This window comes from Mustela lutreola, chromosome 14 (assembly GCF_030435805.1).
Source record: "Mustela lutreola isolate mMusLut2 chromosome 14, mMusLut2.pri, whole genome shotgun sequence".
Lineage (NCBI taxonomy): Eukaryota > Metazoa > Chordata > Mammalia > Carnivora > Mustelidae > Mustela > Mustela lutreola.
In genome coordinates this window covers 39,196,100-39,218,528 of record NC_081303.1, presented here as the reverse complement: position 1 = coordinate 39,218,528, position 22,429 = coordinate 39,196,100, and the positions used below count along the sequence as shown (strand labels likewise).

General features: G+C 43.2%; 1 protein-coding gene across 3 annotated transcripts in view; it reads right to left on the bottom strand.

Moving 5' to 3' along the window:
• KCNH1 (potassium voltage-gated channel subfamily H member 1) overlaps positions 1-22,429 on the bottom strand; it is a 382,012-nt gene that overhangs the window by 322,954 nt on the left and 36,629 nt on the right. For all 3 annotated transcript variants that reach the window (XM_059146887.1, XM_059146889.1, XM_059146888.1), the window contains 2 exons: positions 8,534-8,662; positions 1,606-1,724 (listed from right to left, as the gene is read on the bottom strand). In XM_059146887.1, coding sequence (XP_059002870.1) covers positions 1,606-1,724; positions 8,534-8,662 — 248 coding nt within the window. The remainder of the gene's footprint in view (positions 1-1,605; positions 1,725-8,533; positions 8,663-22,429) is intronic.

Below are 22,429 nucleotides of genomic sequence, written 5' to 3'. Positions count from 1 at the left end.
CAGCCAACTTTCTGGAAAGCAGATTATACCCTATAATCTGGGTGGGCCCCATCTAATCAGTGGAAAAGCCTTAAGAGCAAAGCAGAGGAAGCATAAATACCATCTGTGGACTTTAGCATTGGATCCTTCCAAGAGTTTCCAGTTGGCTAAGCTGCCCTACAAATTTTGGACTCACCCAGCCAGTCCCCATAGTCTCATAAACCAACTCCTTGCAAGAAATCCCTGAATATATAAATAGCCTTGTGGTTCTCTCTCTGGGAGAACCCTGACTGATGCAGGTAGCCCCCCAGAGAAAAAGACACTTGAACCAAGACTTGCAGCTGGTGAAGGAGTTGCCACACAAGACATCTAAGAGAAGAGCGAGCCTGGTGTGCACGAGGAGCAAACAGCAGGAATGCAGCTGAGTAAGAGTCAGCAAGGCAGAGAGCAGCAGGAAAGGAGATTGCTTTGTTAACAAAAAGCAGCAGCAGGGACAGGATAAGTTCAGCCTGTATGCCAAAAGGTCTCCTTTAGATTTCCTTCCATGATGTACTGAGCCCACATCAGGACCAAAAGCTATGCTTCCAAGTGCCTTTTCTTCTCAAACGTGACACAGGTGAATGCTCTCATCCCCACTGTTGGCAGAGGTTCTGGGATGCTGCAAGATCACCAGTAGTGAACCATCTAATATTCAGAGCCCTGAACGTAAGCTGCACCAAGCCGGCCATCAGCCGGCAAACAGAGAGCTTATGTTGTCGGAAACATGCCATGCGCAAGGGTAACACTCTTCACTCTCCACCCAGGCTGAGTGGGAAAAATGAAGGCCAGGCACCATCAAAGATGATACACAATTTGGATGCAGAACCACCAAAACCGGTAAGAATCACTGGGGTGCATTAAACCTAGTGAACCCCCTTGCCCTGGCTTCCCAGCCACTCATTTGTCCCTGCAACAGGGAACATACCACCACCACAGGTTTTCCTTACGACAAAGGTTACCAAAACAATGATAAATTCAAGTACTTTTATTAACCTGGAAAGATGTTCATGATTATATAAAGTGAAGAAAAGGTAACACAAACACATTAAATATATGCATTGATTCTTAGATACATTTGAACTTCATAAATATTAACTATGAAAAAATGTATTTATTGTTCTTTAGGTAATAGGATATACCTAACAAAAACTTAAAGAATGCATACAAAAATTATAACAAAGCCATCTGGTTAGTGGGACTGCAGGTGATTTTTTGTTTGTTTCCTATTGTTTTCCTCTAATATGTATTGATCAAATAATGAAATTATTTATGGTTTATAAATAAACACCCCTTCATACATGTAGCACTTCTACCTTCTTTCCTACTCTCTCAAGGAAATGAATTGACACATGTAACCTCAATAAGCTGGACTGGAATGATCTGCAGACTCCTTTTACCTAACGGAAAATCCAGAGGTCAAAGGACTGAGGTCACTTTCCCAAAGTCACACATCATGTGTACCCAACCAAGACATGAATCTGAGGGTCCTGAAGGTCCCTTCCAAACCATGCACTTGTTCTGTACCCTTTTCTTAGTGCACAGACCCAAGGAAGTAAGGTTTACGAAGAGCTAGCCCCTTGTCCTTACCTCGGCCAGGCGGGAGTGCTTGTGGACATTCTCGCCTTTTTGAACGCTGGGAGCCAGCTGCTGCAGGACACCCCTGCTGCTTGTCAGAGCTCTGGTCAGCCGAGCAAACTTCCCCCAGCCTGGAGCATACAGAGGAGAGAAAAGACAGCTTCAATCACGTACTGAAGGTCACGGACATTCACACCACCGGTTACACTGTTGGGAACCCACACACCGACTGTCCCCTGGGCTCCTGTGAGTTCCTCTGCATTCCTCCCAACCCAGACTGGCTCTCAGAAAAGCATCTAGACACACTCAAAGTTGTGTAGCAATTTACTTTTACCTGCACTTTCACTTTGTTCTAATCTTAGCTTTGTGACGTAAGTAGGGCAGGTTTTAGTCCCGTTTTACAAATGGGGAAACCAAGGCACAGAATGCCTAGACAATTACAAAGATTCTAGAACCCAGATCTTTCCACTCTGGCCCAAAGCTTTCCCACTAGATGATACCAGACAGTTGAGTTATTTCTCTGAATTTGTGACTGGGCTCAGGCTGCTCCCAACCCACACATGGTCTGATCTAGCAGAGACTGAGCTGGTTCCAGGGGTGGCAAGGACAAGCTAGTTGAATGGCCGTCCAGTGCCTTACAATCTCCAAAGCCAGGGGAATAAGAAATGAATCTAATACCCCTGGGTAGGTGGGGAGAAAGCAAGGGCATATTTTAGCCTGTTCTGGGATGGGGGAAGGACTCTTGGTGAGAGGTTCCCCAAATAACAGGAATCCCAAAGAGCCTAGTACTGAACTTGGATTTTTTCAGAGTTAGGCTCTTTTAGCTGGAAACAAAACTGCAATCGAATTCTGCAAGGCTTTTCAAGAACAGAAAGTATATTTTTCCATCAGGTAAAGCACAGCTGTGCATGAAAAGATCAGCAAGGGCTCTGCAAGCGCTCGGTCCAACCCACCCCTCCGCTGCCATCACTACACCCCCACCACGACCAAACTCTGACACAGATGATAAGAAGGAGATGGCATGACAGATACCCCAGACCCTGCCCGGCAGGGAGCTCAGGGTCCTGGTCCATAAGCTGATCTAGCACAATGGATGAAAAGAAAGATCCCTGGACCTCTGGGCATTTCCCCAGGCTCTGGCTAGCCTCTTGCGCTCTGGGCTAGCCCTGAAACCTTTCCAGGAATGGGGATCTCAAAGGAGCTGGCTCTCCACTGGCTGAGTGGAAGGCAGGGGAAGATGAATGGGTGTTCGATGGGGAAATGGACCAAAACTGTAAAATTCTCCATCACACCTCTATCAGCATGGTCAGACAGAGCCTGAAGGAAGGCTTTCTGAAGGAAGGAAATAAGTTCTCTTCCAAGTTACACCCCATGTTTTCCTTGCTGAAATATAGATATTTTCTAATGGGCCTGATGAAAAACTTCCTTCATTCATGTATTAATTCTGTAAACATAATTGTTACATGCCAGGCATAGTGCTAGGTACTGGAGATAATAAGATCAATAAGATACGGAACCCGGCTTCAAAGAGCATGTACCCCAGCAGGGAAGACTGCCCGATAAATTTTTAAAAAGCCGTGATATGGAAGCTAAATTCTGGGACAGACATGAGTATAGGATGGTATGGTCAAGACTGTTCGGAGAAGGCATAGCTTAGGGCTAGGGCAGAGGAAGTGACACCAGAACAGAATTTTGAAAGATGAGTAGGAATTAAAACACAAGAAGAAAAAGAGAGATGTTATACACAGAAAGCACAGCACCTACGAAGGCAAAAACCATAAAACAGAGTAATGTGTCAGTGAAGAGTAAGACAACCTAAAAGGCTAGATGGAAGAGGCACAGCTGGTAGAGGGAAAAGGGTGAAGACCATGGCCTGAAGTGATGTTAAAGTGGTTGCCAGGGGCCACAGGGAGAAGAATGTCAGTGGTAAGAACCAAGATAACAGGTTAAGAAATTTGAACTTCATCCTGAAACCCATGGGGAACCAGGAAGGAGTTTTAATAGGTTGGGAAGGAAGAAACACACCAACTTCACTTTAGAGAAACAGAATGGGAACAAGCATGGTAGGCTTTTTAAAAACAAGGTTGACAGATAAAAGACCAGTCAGGACCCCAGGCAAGAGGTCCTGCATGCATGGTCAATCCTAGGGCCTGGGCCCAGCAACAAGGAGAGCTTGAATACAGCTGTAGGGGTAAGACCCCCAGAACTCGGGGAGCAACAGCTGCAGAAGGAAAGAAGAGGCAACCGAGGCAGTCTCTTGGTTCCTGGTTTGGGGGACTGGGGTGACAGCCACACAATGAGAGTAAAACCATGTCGGAGAAGCAAACGAACATGATGGACCATATCAGGTACCATTTGGACCAGAGCCATCAGGAGAAACCCTCCTGGAAACAATTTCTTATTGTCCGAAAGGCCAAATGGGAGGAGACTACCCAATGAGAACCTAGCTCAGGATGACTTTCCTTTGGGGAAGCACAGTGGACCTTTTCCACAGGAAGATAAGGTTCAAGAGTGCCCTTCCTGGATACTGCCCCTCCACAGGCAGAACTTCCCACTCCCTCTTTTTCTACTCCCCCCGGTCTCAGGCTGACTTGTATCTACCCAGCACACACAGGTACTGGGTGTCCTTGGGGTGAGTGGGGGTGGACAGGAAGGGGAAGCATGAAAGCAGAAGAAGGCCAGAAGGAACAAAACACAATGTACAATCCAGCAGTTGGCTAAAACGTACTCCTTGGATCCTTTCTCCACTCTCCATAAGGACAACCACATCCCCCTTCCTTGACCACACAACAGAATTCAATGCGGGCGAGACCCCCATCAGGCTGCTTAAGCCCACACAGCCATGTATCCTGCCTCAGCCAGACAAGAGGGTTCTGGGATGAAATGAAATTCTAGCTCCTCCCAGGATAAGTAAGTTCAGGGATCGGAGACAAGACTGACGTGCAGGCCCCCGCCCCAGGAAAGAATGCCAAGTCGCTTTGAGTAGAAGTTGCAGAGGATGGCTGGCAGGAGTCCTGACTTTGGTGGGGAGACTGTGAGGACAGGCAGGTCCTAATCTGCAGAATCACAGATTCTATTAGAGGACCTGGTGCTGTAACCCAATGTATGTAAGAGAATAGAGGACACCGGGGACCAAGATGGACAGTCAGTGTGGACACTGCCTAAGGATTCTCAGGTCCTCCTCCCCTGATCTTTTCCTCAACAGTGTAGAAATAACCAAAACTCTAGAGTGGCTTCTTCAAGGAGGAGTCACTAAATCATCACCTTCCTGTCATCCCAAGGGCAGACAGACAAAATGTTAGTATTGGAGGAGCCAAGGGGACCTGTGGCTTCTATCCACTGCCCAGATTCTTTTCCAAGACTGCCTCACAAACATCATACAGAAAGAGATACGAGGAAGGGTCTACAGTTAGAACAGCTTGCTCGAGCATCCTCCCCACACGTTCTCAATCTTGGCCTTTAAAAACATCTCTTCTAAAGTTTTACGTTCTTTTTTTGATCTGAATCTGGCTCAAGTTTACTGTGTGGAAGTAAATACGTGAGTCTTTAAAAGTGAATTCACTCCTTTAATGTGAGATTATTTGGTGGGGTAAGAGACAAATCAAGAGGGATGACTCAGCCTCACTCTTCAGGGAACAATGGGGAGAGAAAACTCTGAGCCTCACCATCTAATTCTTCTCTACCCAGGTACCCAAGCCTCCTCGCTCAAAGGGGAGAATAGGACAGAGAAAAATATCCTGCAGCCACTATCAATTATCTATAATAACAGAAAGTAAGAAAGGAAAACAAGTCAATCAGAGAAAGACAATCACCATATCATCTCACTCATATGTGGAATTTAAGAAACACAACAGAAGATCACAGGGGAAGAGAGGAAAAAATAAAACAAGATGAAATCAGAGAGGGAGACTAATCGTAAGAGACTCTTAACCACAGGAAACAACCTGAGGGTTGCTGGAGGGAGATGAAGGGACGGGGTCACTGGGTGACGGCCACAAGGAGGGCACGCGATGTAAGGCGCACTGGGTGTTAGAGAAAACCGATGAATCACTGACCTCTACCTCTGAAACTAATAATACACTATATGTTAATTAATTGAATTTAAACTTTAAAAAAAAAAACAGATTAAGCAAGAGATTAGAAAAAATGAAACCCCTGGAACATTACAGATTCTCGTTTCAGCCAAGAATTCCCATCTACTCTCTCATTCTGACTTCAAATACACACACACACACACACACACACAGAGCTGTAGCCGGACCTGCATTTCCTGGCTCCCGCCATCCGTGGACACTTTGTATCAGAAACCAGGGGAAGCAGTCAAAAGATGGGCATAAAAGAGAAAATGAGGTGGTCAGGGGCCTGGATAGTTCCTACAAAGGAGCTTGAGAATTGATACGCTCGGGCAAAGAGGAGCCTGGGTGAAGGGGAGTTACTTTGTGTCTGATGCTGAAATAGTCCACAGCTGCTTGTTTTTGAGGAAATGTGAGGCACCCGCTGGCTTCTTCAATCACTAGCAAGGCACTCAGCCCTGTCCCAAGCCTCAGAGTTAGGCACTGCGTGATCAAGGAGCAAAATCTCCTTTTAAAGACAATTTCAGCACAGCTGACTAAAGCAAAGGGTGAATCTGATAGTGGGAAACATGTGCTCCTAGACCAAAGAGCAATTATCTGGGGATTTCTGGGGATTTGGATAAGCCACACTCCCCTTCCCACTCAAAAGTGAATTCCCAATAACCTTGGATCAGCAAGGCTCTCAAGACTCCTACTGCCAACTGGGATGCTGCACTGAAAACCCAGCTAGAATCTGCCAGAAGCTCCCAATGGGAGAGCACATCCAAGAAGAAACGACAAGTCAGAAGAACAATCCAGCGACATGGGAGAGTATCTTCCTAGACTCGATCCTTGCAGCCAGAGCTGCAGTTTATAGACTTACAATGAACAAGGCCTGAGAATGAACAAGCTTGAGAGCTCTTCCACCATAAACTGACGAATATAAAATTTGACCTTGTCCTAAGTAGAGTGCTCCACTCAAAGGAGGCCAGGGGCACAGTGACATAACAGGAGGGAGGGTCCAAATATATCTGTCGTGGCACCGGAAATGGACAAACTTATAAAGTCATGTCTTGGAGAAGGCTTTAAGCGATCACTAGCAGCATTCCTACAGGGAGTACTGAAGCATACGTGCGTGTGTGCTTGTAAGCATGAGTGTGTGCGTGCGTGTGTGTGCACCCAAACACTCATCAGCAAGGAAATGCATCACTGACTCAGGTTAAATGACGTAGAGCATATTTTTTCCTGGACAATAAACCGAGGCGAATCTCACTGCCTCACTTTGATTGATGGCCTCGTTCATTTCCCGAGAGCCGAATGCAGAAGCCTCGGCGGCACGTAAGGCGTGCTCTCTGCTGAGGATGGCTTTCCTACTAAACAACATTTGCGTGTCACCCAAAGACCTTCCAGAGGTGGCAAGAGGCAAGCAGCCTGATTCAACCAACCTGCAGACTCTTTACATTTTTAAGACAAAACTTAACAAAGACAAATGGCAAAATATCTAATGGCCTTTAATTGTTTATGAGTTTATTCAATTAAAGAAGCAAAGCGCTTTTCTAGAGGGTAGCAGGGTGATACTTAATCACGAGTCGGTCTTTCACCGTGGAATCACTATCATACTGAGAAATCCTCAAGCTAGAATCCAGAAATTGGGGAATCACAAACCCGCAGGAAAAAGAAGAGATTGCAGGAGGCTGGGGTGCTCTTCGAGAAACTTTACACCTGCTGCCGTCTTGAAACCAAGAGGAAGGCTGCAATTGATTTGCTGGGTTATCAGACAGTTAAAAGGAAAAATATGATGAAAACTATGATGACAGTTATACACAGTGTTGTGCTCTGAACTTTATAAATGCAGGCCTCCAGAAGTGCTAGAGGACACAGCCCAGGAGAGGAGCCACATCACGCTTTTTATTTCCTCCTATTAGGCACAATTAACAATCACAATGTTGTCACATCCCCATTTGGCTTCTCCCTGGACTCCGCTCAGATCTCTCTGGTGCATCTCGGGAAACCTTAAGGAGCATGGTTCTCAGGGAGCTGGAAAATCAGCAACAGGCCCTAGAAGCACTACAGCTAAGGGGAGCTACAGCCTCCAGGTTACCTCATGTGCACGCTGGGGAAGAGGGACAGAAGAGAGCGCTGGGACGCCTCCGAATCCCACACCTCCGGGAATAACATGCCACCTCGTGTGTATCTGATTAGCTCAAGCTCTTCAAGAGTACCGTTGTCCTCGAAATTCTAAGCCCTTTCCTTCCTTGGCCCCCAGTGTTATTTAAAGAATACATGCCTGTGATACAGCTGAAGTGAGCACTACCATCTGCAGGTTGATTAAATGACCCATATGCAAATGTCACTCAAGACCCTGGCCTCATTAATACCAAGCTTCCAATGAATTCACCAGCCAAGACTTAACTCAATCAACCACAGAGGCAGAGATATGTTAAAATCTACTTTAACAATCTTGAGATACAAGAAGTCAATCATATTTAACAAAGTTTACATACAAATAAGATGAATGTAGCCATGGACTGCCTCATTTGGGTGACCGGCATCTATCCGGGGGACCCCAGAAAAGAAGCTGCTGCTACCAGAGGTGCCCACCTCCCTTCTTCTGTCTAATCATTACTGGAAAGGGTTAATCTAAAAAGGTATAAAACTGATTCAAATGCTTTCCTAAACAAAGCTTTTTTCCCCTCTCTTCTTCCCCCTTAATATATTCCAGAATGATACGATGCTTTACCCGATACAAATTAAAGTTTAAATCTTGATCTTTGGGCAGAGATTGCCTTGGCAACCTCAAATTCTCTGGAAGGGGGGTCACACCACAGGAATAAAAAAAAAAAAAAAACACAGTGCATAAATATAAGCGCACAATCAGAATTACACACCTTTACATGAATCATCCTCAATTGGCTGTTTGAAAGCTGTTATGTCACTGAAAGTGCAAAGGAATAAAACCACTTTATCCTGTTCATTTCGAATTGGAGCAATTTTCACAAAGAACCACACAGGCGTCCCTGAAAGAAATATCAAAAGGTTGGTCAGTAATTTGCATTCTCACATGAGGGGCTCTGAAAAAAAAAAGACTTGGGAATGAATAGGTACAAATAATTTCTCATTCTTAAATGGTTTCATTTCTTCAGGGGCTGGGATGTCGTACTGTGAATTCCTCTTCTTGCTAGGATAAGAAACTTTCAGTGACTATTTGGCAGGGATTTTCTTCTGGTTCCAATATTTTATAAATGTAGGTCTTTTAACCCTTGCAAAAGGATTAGAAAATGGGTTGAAAAATCCCTTCTGATCTTATGGAAAGTCACTAAGGTATAGAAACCTAAATACTTACCTTACACCATGCCGTAGGTAAGTAAAGAGCAGGGACCAGGACAGGCATTGCCAACCACGGCTGGCAGACCACGGCAAACTCGAATTTCCATTGCTAAAAGGCCCCAGTGTCCAAATCCAGTTTGGGCATCTATCAATTTGACTCACATGCTCAATCAACCACGGACCAAAAGCTATATTTCTAAGTCTCTCGATTCCCAAAATAAAAACCCAAAAGGTCTAAAAAGCAATGAGCAAATGACAACACATTGAAGAAAGAAGAGAACCACCGCGATCATTCTCCCAGCAAAGACTCCCTCAAAAAGGGAGGTTCCTGTGTGGCTTCGGGCTGTGTTTACATTAGTGCTTTACAGAGCTCAACCACTGTGTTTCCAATTCCGATCCTAATTCCTGAGTGAAAATGGGATAAATGAGCTCTTCCAAAGCACTGTCCTAATCCACACAAGGAGAAGGTGGGCAGGACTCATCTAACTTCTCAGGGAGGGCACCCACTCAGGTGTCAACCACTAACTACACAAAGTCAGTGCCTGGCTTCCAAAACAGAATTAGGGAAAACAAATATTTTCTATCTATAGAGGACATTCTAGCCAGCCACACCAAACAATTCTGTGATGCAAAATTAAATGAGACACAAAGAAACGTAAGTTCTTCCCTATCTAGTTCTCATATCCCCTTAAACAGCATCTGGGATATAAGGACTCAACGATTTGCTGAATTTTGCAGAACTGGGATAATACTTTATATGCTACTTTATAACCACTTTCAGTTTAAAATACATTAAGTATTTCTCCATGCTAAGAATTAGAGAAACTTCCTGGGGCACCTGGGTGGATCAGTTGGTTAAACATCTGTCTTGGACTCAAGTCATGATCCCAGGGTTCTGGGATTTAGCCCCACCTCCCTCCCTTGGGTTTCCTAATCAGCAGGGAGCTTGCTTCTCTCTCTCTCTCTCTCTCTCTCTGTGTCACTCCTTCTGTTTGTGCACTCTCTCTCTCTCTGCCTGTCAAACAAATAAATATTTTACAAAAAGAAGTAGAGAAGCTTCCTATATACCAGGCATTGTGTTCAGCATTTTACATATATTATTTTATTTTAAGATAGTAAGCAAACAACTCACTGAATCTTGGGAGATGGAAATAAATCCCCAAGAAGTATCTCTGGGCCTCTCTGCGGGCAATCACGGCAAACTCTACCTCATACAATAACATGGCCAGACAGACATCTGACTGACATGAGGATTAGCCAATCCAACTTAACAATACCCAGCTTACACATCTGGTATCCCACTTACTCACATGGAAGGATAAATAACCATAAAAATATATAGTCAAACAGGCAGCAAATGGATCAGATGGGAATATATTCTCCTTACATCTTCATTATCTATACATTCATCCATAGTTAATTTTATTCCTCTGTTGATTTTCTGTTCCATAATTTTCAGCTGCCAGTTTCTGGGTGCTCTTAGAAGACAAACAGGTTATAATGTCACCCTATGAAAAAAGTGTTTTGAAAGAAAAATCCACTATACCAAAAATCACACATAGCCTTCCAAAATCAAGAAGAATATGGCCTTTGAATCACCTACTGTTTTTGAAAGGTCTATATTACTATTCTTCCAATTCCCTGCTCAGAAACTATGGGATTTTAAACCATTTTCAATTAAACAACAGAAAACTCAAAGCGTCACACCAATTGAACTCACACACCCACAGCTCTCGCTTACATCCTATAGCGGTAAGACAAAAAGCAAACAAATCAAAACACCATTTTCTTTCTGCTCTTTCTTTCTGCTCAGATGGTAAACCAGAAAATGCTGCTAATTTATCAAACCTGTAAGGAATGAGAGGCGAGGCCCCCCCACTCATGAGCTCTAACCCAAGGGCTTCATCTTTTGTTGGATCCCTGGAACCATTAACCCAGCTGCCACCTATGGGCAACCCACTGTACTTATCAGCTGGGCCCCATGCCTGTGAACTTTTCCGGCTGGGACTGTGCCATCTCATCTTCATATTCCATTTATGGCTCCTGGGGTTGATAACATTACCCACACCTCCCAGATCACGAGAGCCCACTCTGTTTGTCATGGTGGAAGGCCTTTTTCATTTTACTGCAGTTCAAGCTCATCTTGAACTCCCCCCTCCCCTACTTCTAGAGGTCAATCTACTTAAAACTGTGCACTTCTCTCCACCAAACTGAGCCCAATGCTTCCTCCAGAAATTCTGCCTGATTAAACATGTGCTATTCCGATCATTTCTTTTCAGGCAATAAATATGAATCTTATACCAAAATACATATAGCCAAGATGCCTTAGAGCATGTGTCTAATTGATCCGTTGGGCTTCCTGGGGGAGGGAACCTCCTTCTCCCTGATCTGGTATCTCCTCATGGACAGACAGACTTCAAAGGAACTCCCGAGTCTTTTCTCTAGGTTGGTAATTCAGAGGACATATGTAGCTCAACCACTTCTCTTCATCTGCTTTCTTAGAGATGAATCCCCACCCTGCTCTGCTTCCCCATTCTAAAGATGTTAGGGGAGAACTCAAAATGGTAGGGTGATGACCGATAGGAGAAGCCTGCGGTTCTCCAGTGCTACCTGTGTTGGGTGCAGAAGTCTGATTCTAGGACTCACTTTTGGAAACTTTACTTGTCCACAGACATAAACTATGTTCTCTAGGATCAGCTTTGCTGGTCCTAAAGGGGATATTTTAACCTCCATTTGCCTGAGTCCTGAATCTCTCTCAATTGCTTCTGGTAACAGGCAAGGAAGGAAAGGACTATGTGAGAGCTCCCTTTAAACCTTAACAATGGAGGGCTCTTTCCTTAAATAGACTGTAATTCACTCTGGGGCAGGAGATCTGAGGTTTCTGTCTCATGACCCTGCACCCTTGTGTAGTACAAGGTTATGCATTGGGTTACATGAGGTTATTATAACAGTCAACTCCAGAAGGTGTCATTTTAGAGTTGGAAAACTCAACACCCTTGGAGGGGCAGGTACTCTAGGGATACCTGCTGAGTTCCAAAGAAATAAATCCTACTTCCAGTGTCTTCAGAGTCACTCAGACCTGCCTCTCTCACAAATTAGCATTCCCTATACAATCTAGGAAATCAAGCATAATTGGCTTAAATATTCATTTCTGAAATTCTTTCAAAGGAGAACATGAATCCCAGCTACTTGGCACAGACCAGTAATCTCAACCTTCTACTCTTTAAAAAAAAAAAAATAGATTTATGTATTTATTTGACAGACAAGATCACAAGTAGGCAAAGAGGCAGGCGGGGGTGGGAGGGGGGGCTGAGAGGCAGGCCCCCCACCAAGCAGACATCCTGATGCAGGGCTCGATCCCAGGACCCTGAGACCATTAACTGAAGCCAAAGGCAGAGGTTCCAACCCACTGAGCCACCCAGGCGCCCCTCAACCTACTACTCTTAAGAGCAAAGCATTTTTAACTAGTGAAACATTACTCAAAGTCTCAAAATATGAAACAGGTGCTTCCAATGAACATAGAGTTCCCAGTACCTGGAGCCCTCTCTCAGCTTCTCTTCTACTCCTCTGGATGCCCCCAAGAACAGTCAGGAGCCTTTTGGCTCCATTCAGATATAGACCTGCCCAGAGGCAGAGGCCAGGACAGATGGCCTCCAGGGATCTCTCTGAGAGCCTGGGTTCTGGACTATAATTAATTTCACCACGATACAAGATACACCACGATACAAGAGAGGCAATCCAAGCACAAATATTCACACATACGGACACAAAATCAGGAAGATGAGGTTAAAATTCTGCCACTGCACCCAAGTGCCTACAGTGGGCAAATAGAGAAAAGCAAGTATGTGATGTTCTGTTTCTGCAAAAAGGACAAAGGGTGAATGATAAAGGAAGATCAATGCACAAATCTGGGGAAAACATAGCAAAGGCTGATGGCAAAGGCGGCTGCTGCTGGGACAGAAGGTCTTTCCTAGCGGAGGGTACCAGTGGAGGGACAGCTACAGGTCAGGCTCTGCCTCCCGCTCACTCTGTGATTCTCATGCTCACAAGCTGCCTCCGGTCATCTAGTATTGACCCTGACAACTTGACGTGGCCATGGGGTTTCTCAACCCTAGCAGTCAGATAACAGAAAAGCAAGGCTCAGGAATATAAAAGATTTATTTGGCCTCCTTTAGGCTTCCTCCTACCCTGGGCCTCCTCCCAAGTACTCTCTGTAACAGAGAGTAAGAGGCAGCCAGGTATCCAGGCCATATTCAACACCAATGGAACTGATGACCATATCACTGATTCATGGGAATGGATGTATGTACTGGGCCATTCAGATGACAGGTCGAGAAAGGACTGGGGAATGGCTGCCTCCCCTAAGAAACAGACTAGTTGGTCTCAGGTTACCTTCACTGAGACAAATGACAAGTACAGAGAGTCTGAGAGAGCTCCAGGGAGAAGCAGTAGCCGTTGGCCAATAGGACATCTGACTGGGAACCTCACATCCCCGGGTTGAACCCTATCTCTTAGTTTACTGTATGCCTTGGCCATGTCAACCTAACATCTTAGAACTGGTTTTTTCATTTGCAAAATGGGGATAAGACCTACTTTAGACTCAGTAAAATATATGTGTGTCTGATACATTCCTCTGTTCCTTTTATATTCCTCACCTATAAGACTGAAATGTTCGATCTTACCTCACAGGGGTGTTTGGATGACTTAAAAGAGAATGTATTTCAAGGTGTTTAATGAAACTCCAGAGCTGCCTCTACCTGTTCTGAGGAAGAGGGATGGTCTCAGACATGGGGAAACTAGAAAAATCAATGCCTAAGCCTCAACTTAATTAAAATGTGACTGAAGACCAAAACAAAGTGCGAAACCTAAATAAATGAAGAGAGGTACATTGTTTGTAGATGAAAAGATTCAATTTTGTAACATGTCAACCTCCCCATTTAATATATAAATTTAATGCAATTTCAATCAGAATCTCAATTGTTCTTTTTTTGTTTGTTTTTCTTGGAGTTTGATGAATTGATATTCAACTCAAGTAGAAAAATGAAGGTAGAAGAACAGCCAAGAAAACTTAGAAATTTTTTGAAAGAAAAATAGTAACAAGGACTACCTACCATCACTGACCCTTGAATAAAACGCAATTGAGTTGCACATGTCCAAAAAAATGGATTGTTTTTCTTTTTAGAAAGAGAATTTTATTTGGAATGAAAATACAGAGCCTATCACTTCTACTTCCTCTGGGGGACATGAATTTTTTTTTTCAATAAATATATTACTGTAAATGTATTTTCTCTTCCTTACAATTTTCTTTGTTAACATTCTCTTTTCTCTAGCTTACTTTAAGAATACCATATATAGAGGGAGGAGTCAAGATGGCGGAGAAGTAGCAGGCTGAGACTACTTCAGCTAGCCGGAGATCAGCTAGATAGCTTATCTAAAGATTGCAAACACCTGAAAATCCATCGGCAGATCGAAGAGAAGAACAGCAATTCTGGAAACAGAAAAACAACCACTTTCTGAAAGGTAGGACCGGCAGAGAAGTGAATCCAAAGCGACGGGAAGATAGACCCTGGGGGGAGGGGCCGGCTCACAGCAAGCGGCGGAGCAACGGTGCACAAAATCAGGACTTTTAAAAGTCTGTTCCGCTGAGGGACATCGCTCCAGAGGCTACCCGGGGCAAAGCCCACGCGGGGTCAGCATGGCCTCAGGTCCCGCAGGGTCACAGAAGTATCGGGGGTGTCTGAGTGTTGCAAAGTTTGCGGGTATTGGAACGGGAAAGCCGGCTACAGAGACAGAGCCGACAGTAAGCTCACAGCTCGGTGTTACCTTGAACCAGTCGCAGGCTCAGTGAGCTCAGAGCGCGGCCGGAGGTCAGGCAGACGGGAGTGACTGGGCGCTGTTCTCTGAGGGCGCACATGAGGAGTGCGGCCCTGGGCTCTCGGCTCCTCCGGGCTGGAGACCAGGAGGCCGCCATTTGTATTCCCGTCCTCCGGAACTCTACGGAAAGTGCTCAGGGAACAAAAGCTCCTGAAAGCAAACCCGAGCGGATTACTCACCCCGGCCCAAGGTAAGGGCGGTGTAATTCCGCCTGGAGCAAAGACACTTGAGAATCACTACAACAGGCCCCTCCCCCAGAAGATCAACAAGAAATCCAGCCAAGGCCGAGGCCAAGTTTACCTACCAAGGAGTGCGGTCTCAATACCAAGGAGAGCAGCAGAATTCCAGAGGAGGAGAAAGCCAAGCATGGAACTCATGGCTTTTTCCCTGTGATTTTTTTTAGTCTTGCAGTTAATTTAATTTTTTTATTTTTCATTTTTTATTTTTTTTCTCGCCTTCAGGTAAAATTTTTTTTCTTAACTTTTACCTTTTTCTTTTTTAACGTATTTTAACTAGTTTATCTAATATATATATTTTTTCTTTTTTATATTTTTCTTATGTGTTTTTTTTTTAATTCTTTTCTTTTCTTTTTTTTTTCTTTCTTCCTTTTTGAACCTGTTTTTATCCCCTTTCTCCCCCCTCACAATTTGGGATCTCTTCTAATTTGGTTAAAGCATATTTTCCTGGGGTTGTTGCCACCCTTTTAGTATTTTACTTGCTCCTTCATATACTCTTATCTGGACAAAATGACAAGACGGAAAAATTCACCACAAAGAAAAGAACAAGAGGCAGTACCGAAGGCTAGGGACCTAATCAATACAGACATTGGTAATATGTCAGATCTAGAGTTCAGAATGACAATTCTCAAGGTTCTAGCCGGGCTCAAAAAAGGCATGGAAGATATTAGAGAAACCCTCTCGAGAGATATAAAAGCCCTTTCTGGAGAAATAAAAGAACTAAAATCTAACCAAGTTGAAATCAAAAAAGCTATTAATGAGGTGCAATCAAAAATGGAGGCTCTCACTGCTAGGATAAATGAGGCAGAAGAAAGAATTAGTGATATAGAAGACCAAATGATAGAGAATAAAGAAGCTGAGCAAAAGAGGGACAAACAGCTACTGGACCACGAGGGGAGAATTCGAGAGATAAGTGACACCATAAGACAAAACAACATTAGAATAATTGGGATTCCAGAAGAAGAAGAAAGAGAGAGAGGAGCAGAAGGTATACTGGAGAGAATTATTGGGGAGAATTTCCCCAATATGGCAAAGGGAAAGAGCATCAAAATTCAGGAGGTTCAGAGAACGCCCCTCAAAATCAATAAGAATAGGCCCACACCCCGTCACCTAATAGTAAAATTTACAAGTCTCAGTGACAAAGAGAAAATCCTGAAAGCAGCCCGGGAAAAGAAGTCTGTAACATACAATGGTAAAAATATTAGATTGGCAGAAAACTTATCCACAGAGACCTGGCAGGCCAGAAAGAGCTGGCATGATATTTTCAGAGCATTAAACGAGAAAAACATGCAGCCAAGAATACTTTATCCAGCTAGACTATCACTGAAAATAGAAGGAGAGATTAAAAGCTTCCAGGACAAACAAAAACTGAAAGAATTTGCAAATACCAAACCAGCTCTACAGGAAATATTGAAAGGGGTCCTCTAAGCAAAGAGAGAGCCTACAAGTGGTAGATCAGAAAGGAACAGAGACCATATACAGTAACAGTCACCTTACAGGCAATACAATGGCACTAAATTCATATCTCTCAATAGTTACCCTGAATGTTAATGGGCTAAATGCCCCAATCAAAAGACACAGGGTATCAGAATGGATAAAAAAACAAAACCCATCTATATGTTGCCTCCAAGAAACTCATTTTAAGCCCGAAGACACCTCCAGATATAAAGTGAGGGGGTGGAAAAGAATTTACCATGCTAATGGACATCAGAAGAAAGCAGGAGTGGCAATCCTTCTATCAGATCAATTAGATTTTAAGCCAAAGACTATAATAAGAGATGAGGAAGGACATTATATCATACTCAAAGGGTCTGTCCAACAAGAAGATCTAACAATTTTAAATATCTATGCCCCCAACGTGGGAGCAGCCAACTATATAAACCAATTAATAACAAAATCAAAGAAACACATCAACAATAATACAATAATAGTAGGGGACTTTAACACTCCCCTCACGGAAATGGACAGATCATCCAAGCAAAAAATCAGCAAGAAAATAAAGGCCTTAAATGACACCCTGGACCAGATGGACATCACAGATATATTCAGAACATTTTATCCCAAAGCAACAGAATACATATTCTTCTCTAGTGCACATGGAACATTCTCCAGAATAGATCACATCTTCGGTCCTAAATCAGGACTCAACTGGTATCAAAAGATTGGGATCATTCCCTGCATATTTTCAGACCACAATGCTCTAAAGCTAGAACTCAACCACAAAAGGAAGTTTGGAAAGAACCCAAATACATGGAGACTAAACAGCATCCTTCTAAAGAATGAATGGGTCAACTGAGAAATTAAAAAAGAATTGAAAAAAAACATGGAAACAAATGATAATGAAAATACAACGGTTCAGAATCTGTGGGACACAACAAAGGCAGTCCTGAGAGGAAAATATATAGCGGTACAAGCCTTTCTCAAGAAACAAGAAAGGTCTCAGGTACACAACCTAACCCTACACCTAAAGGAGCTGGAGAAAGAACAAGAAAGAAACCCTAAGCCCAGCAGGAGAAGCGAAATCATAAAGAGCAGAGCAGAAATCAATGAAATAGAAACCAAAAAAACAATAGAACAAATCAACGAAACTAGGAGCTGGTTATTTGAAAGGATTAATAAAATTGATAAACCCCTGGCCCAACTTATCAAAAAGAAAAGAGAAAGGACCCAAATAAATAAAATCATGAATGAAAGAGGAGCGATCACAACTAACACCAAAGAAATACAAACAATTATAAGAACATACTATGAGCAACCAGCATCCAGATGGCCAACAGACACATGAAAAAGTGCTCCATATCACTCGGCATCAGGGAAATACAAATCAAAACCACAGTGAGATATCACCTCACACCAGGCAGAATGGCTAAAATAAACAAGTCAGGAAATGACAGATGCTGGCGAGGATGCGGAGAAAGGGGAACCCTCCTACACTGTTGGTGGGAATGCAAGCTGGTGCAGCCACTCTGGAAAACAGCATGGAGGTTCCTCAAAATGTTGAAAATAGAACTGCCCTATGACCCAGCAATTGCACTATTGGGTATTTACCCTAAAGATACAAACGTAGTGATCCAAAGGGGCACGTGCACCTGAATGTTTATAGCAGCAATGTCCACAATAGCCAAACTATGTTAAGAACCTAGCTGTCCATCAACAGATGAATGGATCAAGAAGATGTGGTATATATACACAATGGAATACTATGCAGCCATCAAAAGAAATGAAATCTTGCCATTTGCGACAACATGGATGGAACTAGAGCGTATCATGCTTAGCGAAATAAGTCAAGCAGAGAAAGACAACTATCATATGATCTCCCTGATATGAGGAAGTGGTGATGCAACATGGGGGCTTAAGTGGGTAGGAGAAGAATAAATGAAACAAGATGGGATTGGGAGGGAGACAAACCATAAGTGACTCTTAATCTCACAAAACAAACTGAAGGTTGCTGGGGGGAGAGGGTTTTGGAGAAGGGGGTGGGATTATGGACACTGGGGAGGGTATGTGCTTTGGTGAGTGCTGTGAAGTGTGTAAACCTGGTGATTCACAGACCTGTACCCCTGGGGATAAAAATATATGTTTATAAAAAATGAAAAATTTAAAAAAAAAATACGGTATATAAGGGGGGCCTGGGTGGCTCAGTGGGTTAAGCCTCTGCCTTTGGCTCGGGTCATGATCCCAGGGTCCTGGGATCAAGCCCCGCATCGGGCTCTCTGCTCAGCGGGAAGTCTGCTTCCGTCTCTGTCTCTGCCTGCCTCTCTGCCTACTTGTGATCTCTGTCTGTCAAATAAATAAATAAAATCTTAAAAAAAAAAAAAGAATATGGTATATAATACATATAAAATTCAAAAATACATGCTAACTATTTATGATACTGGTAAGGCTTCCAGTCAATGGTAGGCTATGAGTAGTTCAGATGGGTGGAGTCAAAAGTTAAACCCAGACTTTCTCCTGCGGGGGCGGGGGGGGGGGATGGACAGACTACTGACATCCTTAACTTTGCCTTGTTCAAAGGTCAACTGTACAGTAACTAAGAGCCATTGGCACTGCCCTAAAACAAACAACAGTGAAAACAACAATATCATTTATTAAGTGCTTACAGTGGGGCCCAGTCCTGACACATTATGGCTAACTTCTCACAGCAACTCTGTGGCATGGAATTGTGTCTGCATTATCCCCCATTTAAATATGGGAAACCCGGGTGCCTGGGTGGCTCAGTGGTTAAGCCGCTGCCTTCGGCTCAGGTCATGATCTCAGGGTCCTGGGATCGAGTCCCGCATCGGGCTCTCTGCTCTGCAGGGAGCCTGCTTCCTCCTCTCTCTCTCTCTCTGCCTGCCTCTCTGCCTACTTGTGATTTCTCTCTGTCAAATAAATAAATAAAATCTTTAAAAAAAAAAAATAAATATGGGAAACCCCAGTGGAGAGCATTTTAATCAAACTCACATAGCTAATAAGTTACAAAAGGGCTCCTGGAAAAGGAGAGGAGAGAAACAACTTCATGAATGTGGGAGAATCTAGCATCTAAGAAAAGGACAATTTCAAACTGAAAGGGAATAGCTGGATTCTTTAATGCACTGTACTGAGACAATACACTGTACTGAGACAATGTAAATAAGCAATATGGAAAATAAATGAAGTTAAACTGCGATGTCACATAACACACACACACACACACACACAAATCCAACAAATTCCAAATGATTTAATGTTTTTAAATAGTCTAACAGAACATAAAAGTACCAGAAGGAAAAAGTGAAGAATATTTTCATGAGTTTAGGTAAAGAGAAGAGCTTCTCAAACAGTATATAAAGCTCAGAACCCTAAGGGAAAACGGAGCCATAATTTTTTTACTTTATAAATGGTATTTAGAAAGTCTAATTAAAAATAAAAACGTTCTGGTGTGCCTGGGTGGCTCAGTGGCTTAAGCCTCTGCCTTTGGCTCAGGTCGTGATGTCAGGGTCCTGGGATCCAGCTGAGCATCCTGCTGGGCGCTCTGCTCATCAGGGAGCCTGCTTTCACCCCCCCCTCCCGTCTCTTTGCCTGCTTGTTATCTCTATCTCTGTCAAAAAAATAAATAAAATCTTAAAAAGAAAAAAGAAAAACATTTTAAATAGAAATGTTTTTCAACATAGAATCACTATCCCTCACATATAAATAGCTCCTAGCACTGAATAAGTAAAATATGTTGGTTTTCCTATCGGATTTGCCTCCACAACTAGATTGTAACCTCCTCAAAGGAGGTTTCTCCTTTCTTATACCTGGATCTCATAGGCCTTTGGTAGGTAATCAATGAGTATCGTGCTGGAAGGTTCTTCTTGCTGGCCTGGACAATGGCAGGAAAAGGCTTTTCCTGTACTCCTTTGTTACAGAAGCTGACCCAGAGGTCCCAAACAGGAGGTGCCCGCCATGCCACAAATAGTGGAGTCAGTCACCTGCCTCGGACCATTAGCCAGAGAGTGTCCTGCTTTCTCTCAAAACTGACACTCATGATATCCTTGTTTGAAAAATGGAAAAAACTAATTGATTAGCACAAGAGTGACCACCTAAATATTTACTGAATGAGTTTGTTAATGATGACTGTCACCCGTGTATGAGTTAAGGAATGATATGAACCACATAGCATTACTAAAATGCCCAGTTGTTGGTTTTTTGTTTTTGTTTTTGTTTTTTTAATTTGTCGGAGAGAGAGCGAGAACACAAGCAGGCAGAGTGGCAGGTAGAGGCAGAGAGAGAAACAGGCTCCCCGCTGAGCAAGGAGCCCAATGCGGGCCTCGATACCAAGACCCTGGGATCAGGACCTAAGCTGAAGGCAGCGGCTTAACCAACTGAGCCACCCAGGACTCCCAATGCCCAGGTTTCTTCATCAGACTGGCTAACAGATAGAAAGAAACCTTTCAAATCATCCGTCCTTCCAGATACTTAATAGTACTCCACACACTCATTCCAAAGCACACCAGTAAGACTTTTGCTAATTACCCTCATCCACCCAAAGGCAGGACAAACATTAATGCTTATCAAGAGTCTTTCTACGAAATTGTCCTTGCAAATACTACCAAATAATGGGAAAGAGGAAAACTTAATTTATTAAGAGTTTATTAAAAAAAATTGGTAAGAAAATCACTGGAATTAATAGAAGATATGAGTGAAGAATCTGAACAATTCACATAAAAAGGGTAATTTTAAATGGATAGTAAATAGGAAAAAGTACTTCAGTCTCACTAGCATGAAAAACACGCATTAAACAACAAAAAAAGTCCAACTGTAGGCAGTTTGACATTTGAATGTTCTACTGTTTGTGGTGTTGGTGTAGCACAATGAGTCAGACACTCGAAACCTGTTAATGAATTTGGGAATCAGTTCATTTCTGAAATACTGTTTGGCAAAACATCTCGGGAACCTCAGTTCCTATTCTCTGACATGGTAATTCTCAACTTCTAGGAAATACTTCAGAATCCCAATAAATATATTTACATGAAGATACTACCTTCAGCTCTGTGTTTAATAAAGTTTAGAGCCTCATAAATATCCAACAGTGGAGGAACTATAAATGAATTCTTTCTAAATTATATTTATGGGGGATTTTAATGAGGAGAATATTTTTATGATAAAAGATTAAATACACATATGACTTCAAGTTGCATACATATCAAAATCTCAATTATGTAACATGTGTAAGTCAAAACCTAAAAGGAAACACCGAAAAGTTTATAGCATAGTAAAATTGCTGTGAGTCTTTGAGGTAGGTGGTTGTTTTCCTTCCCATGTTCGTGTATTCTCCATAGTAAAAATGATTCAATTTAGAAGTCAGAAAAAAAAATTATTTTAGAGGATGACATGTCACATTTTAAAATCTCAACAGGAGTGCCTTTCCTCCATGAGATCCTATACAGCTTCAAAATGCTGAAAGTTTCAGTCTATTGAACTAGATGTTTTGAAAGCAGGAGCAAACTCTGCCTTCTCCCTTGCTCCCTCCTCCCGCCCATGTCTGCTCCGTCTGCTCAGTCTGCTGCAGGTGATTTCCGATGTGTGTCGAAGTCCTAGAAGCCCCGCTTTGGGTCTCTTGGGGCTTCAGTGCATTTCATCCGCCTGAGCTGCTCTTTTCCCTTCCCTCTGCCTAACTCCCACATCTTCAGTTTCTACATGGATTTGCTCTCTGCTGGGAAAACTTGTTTTCCTGACCTTCTACATTAGAACTCAATGATCCTCTCCAAAGGGTGTCACCATCAAAACACTTACAGCTGTGTGCTGTGGAATAGATGCTGCCCCACCGCTGCTACAGGGGCAAAGGCTGGGCTTCATTTCACAACCACATCCCTAGCGGAAGTCTGTGTCTGACACAGAGTAGTG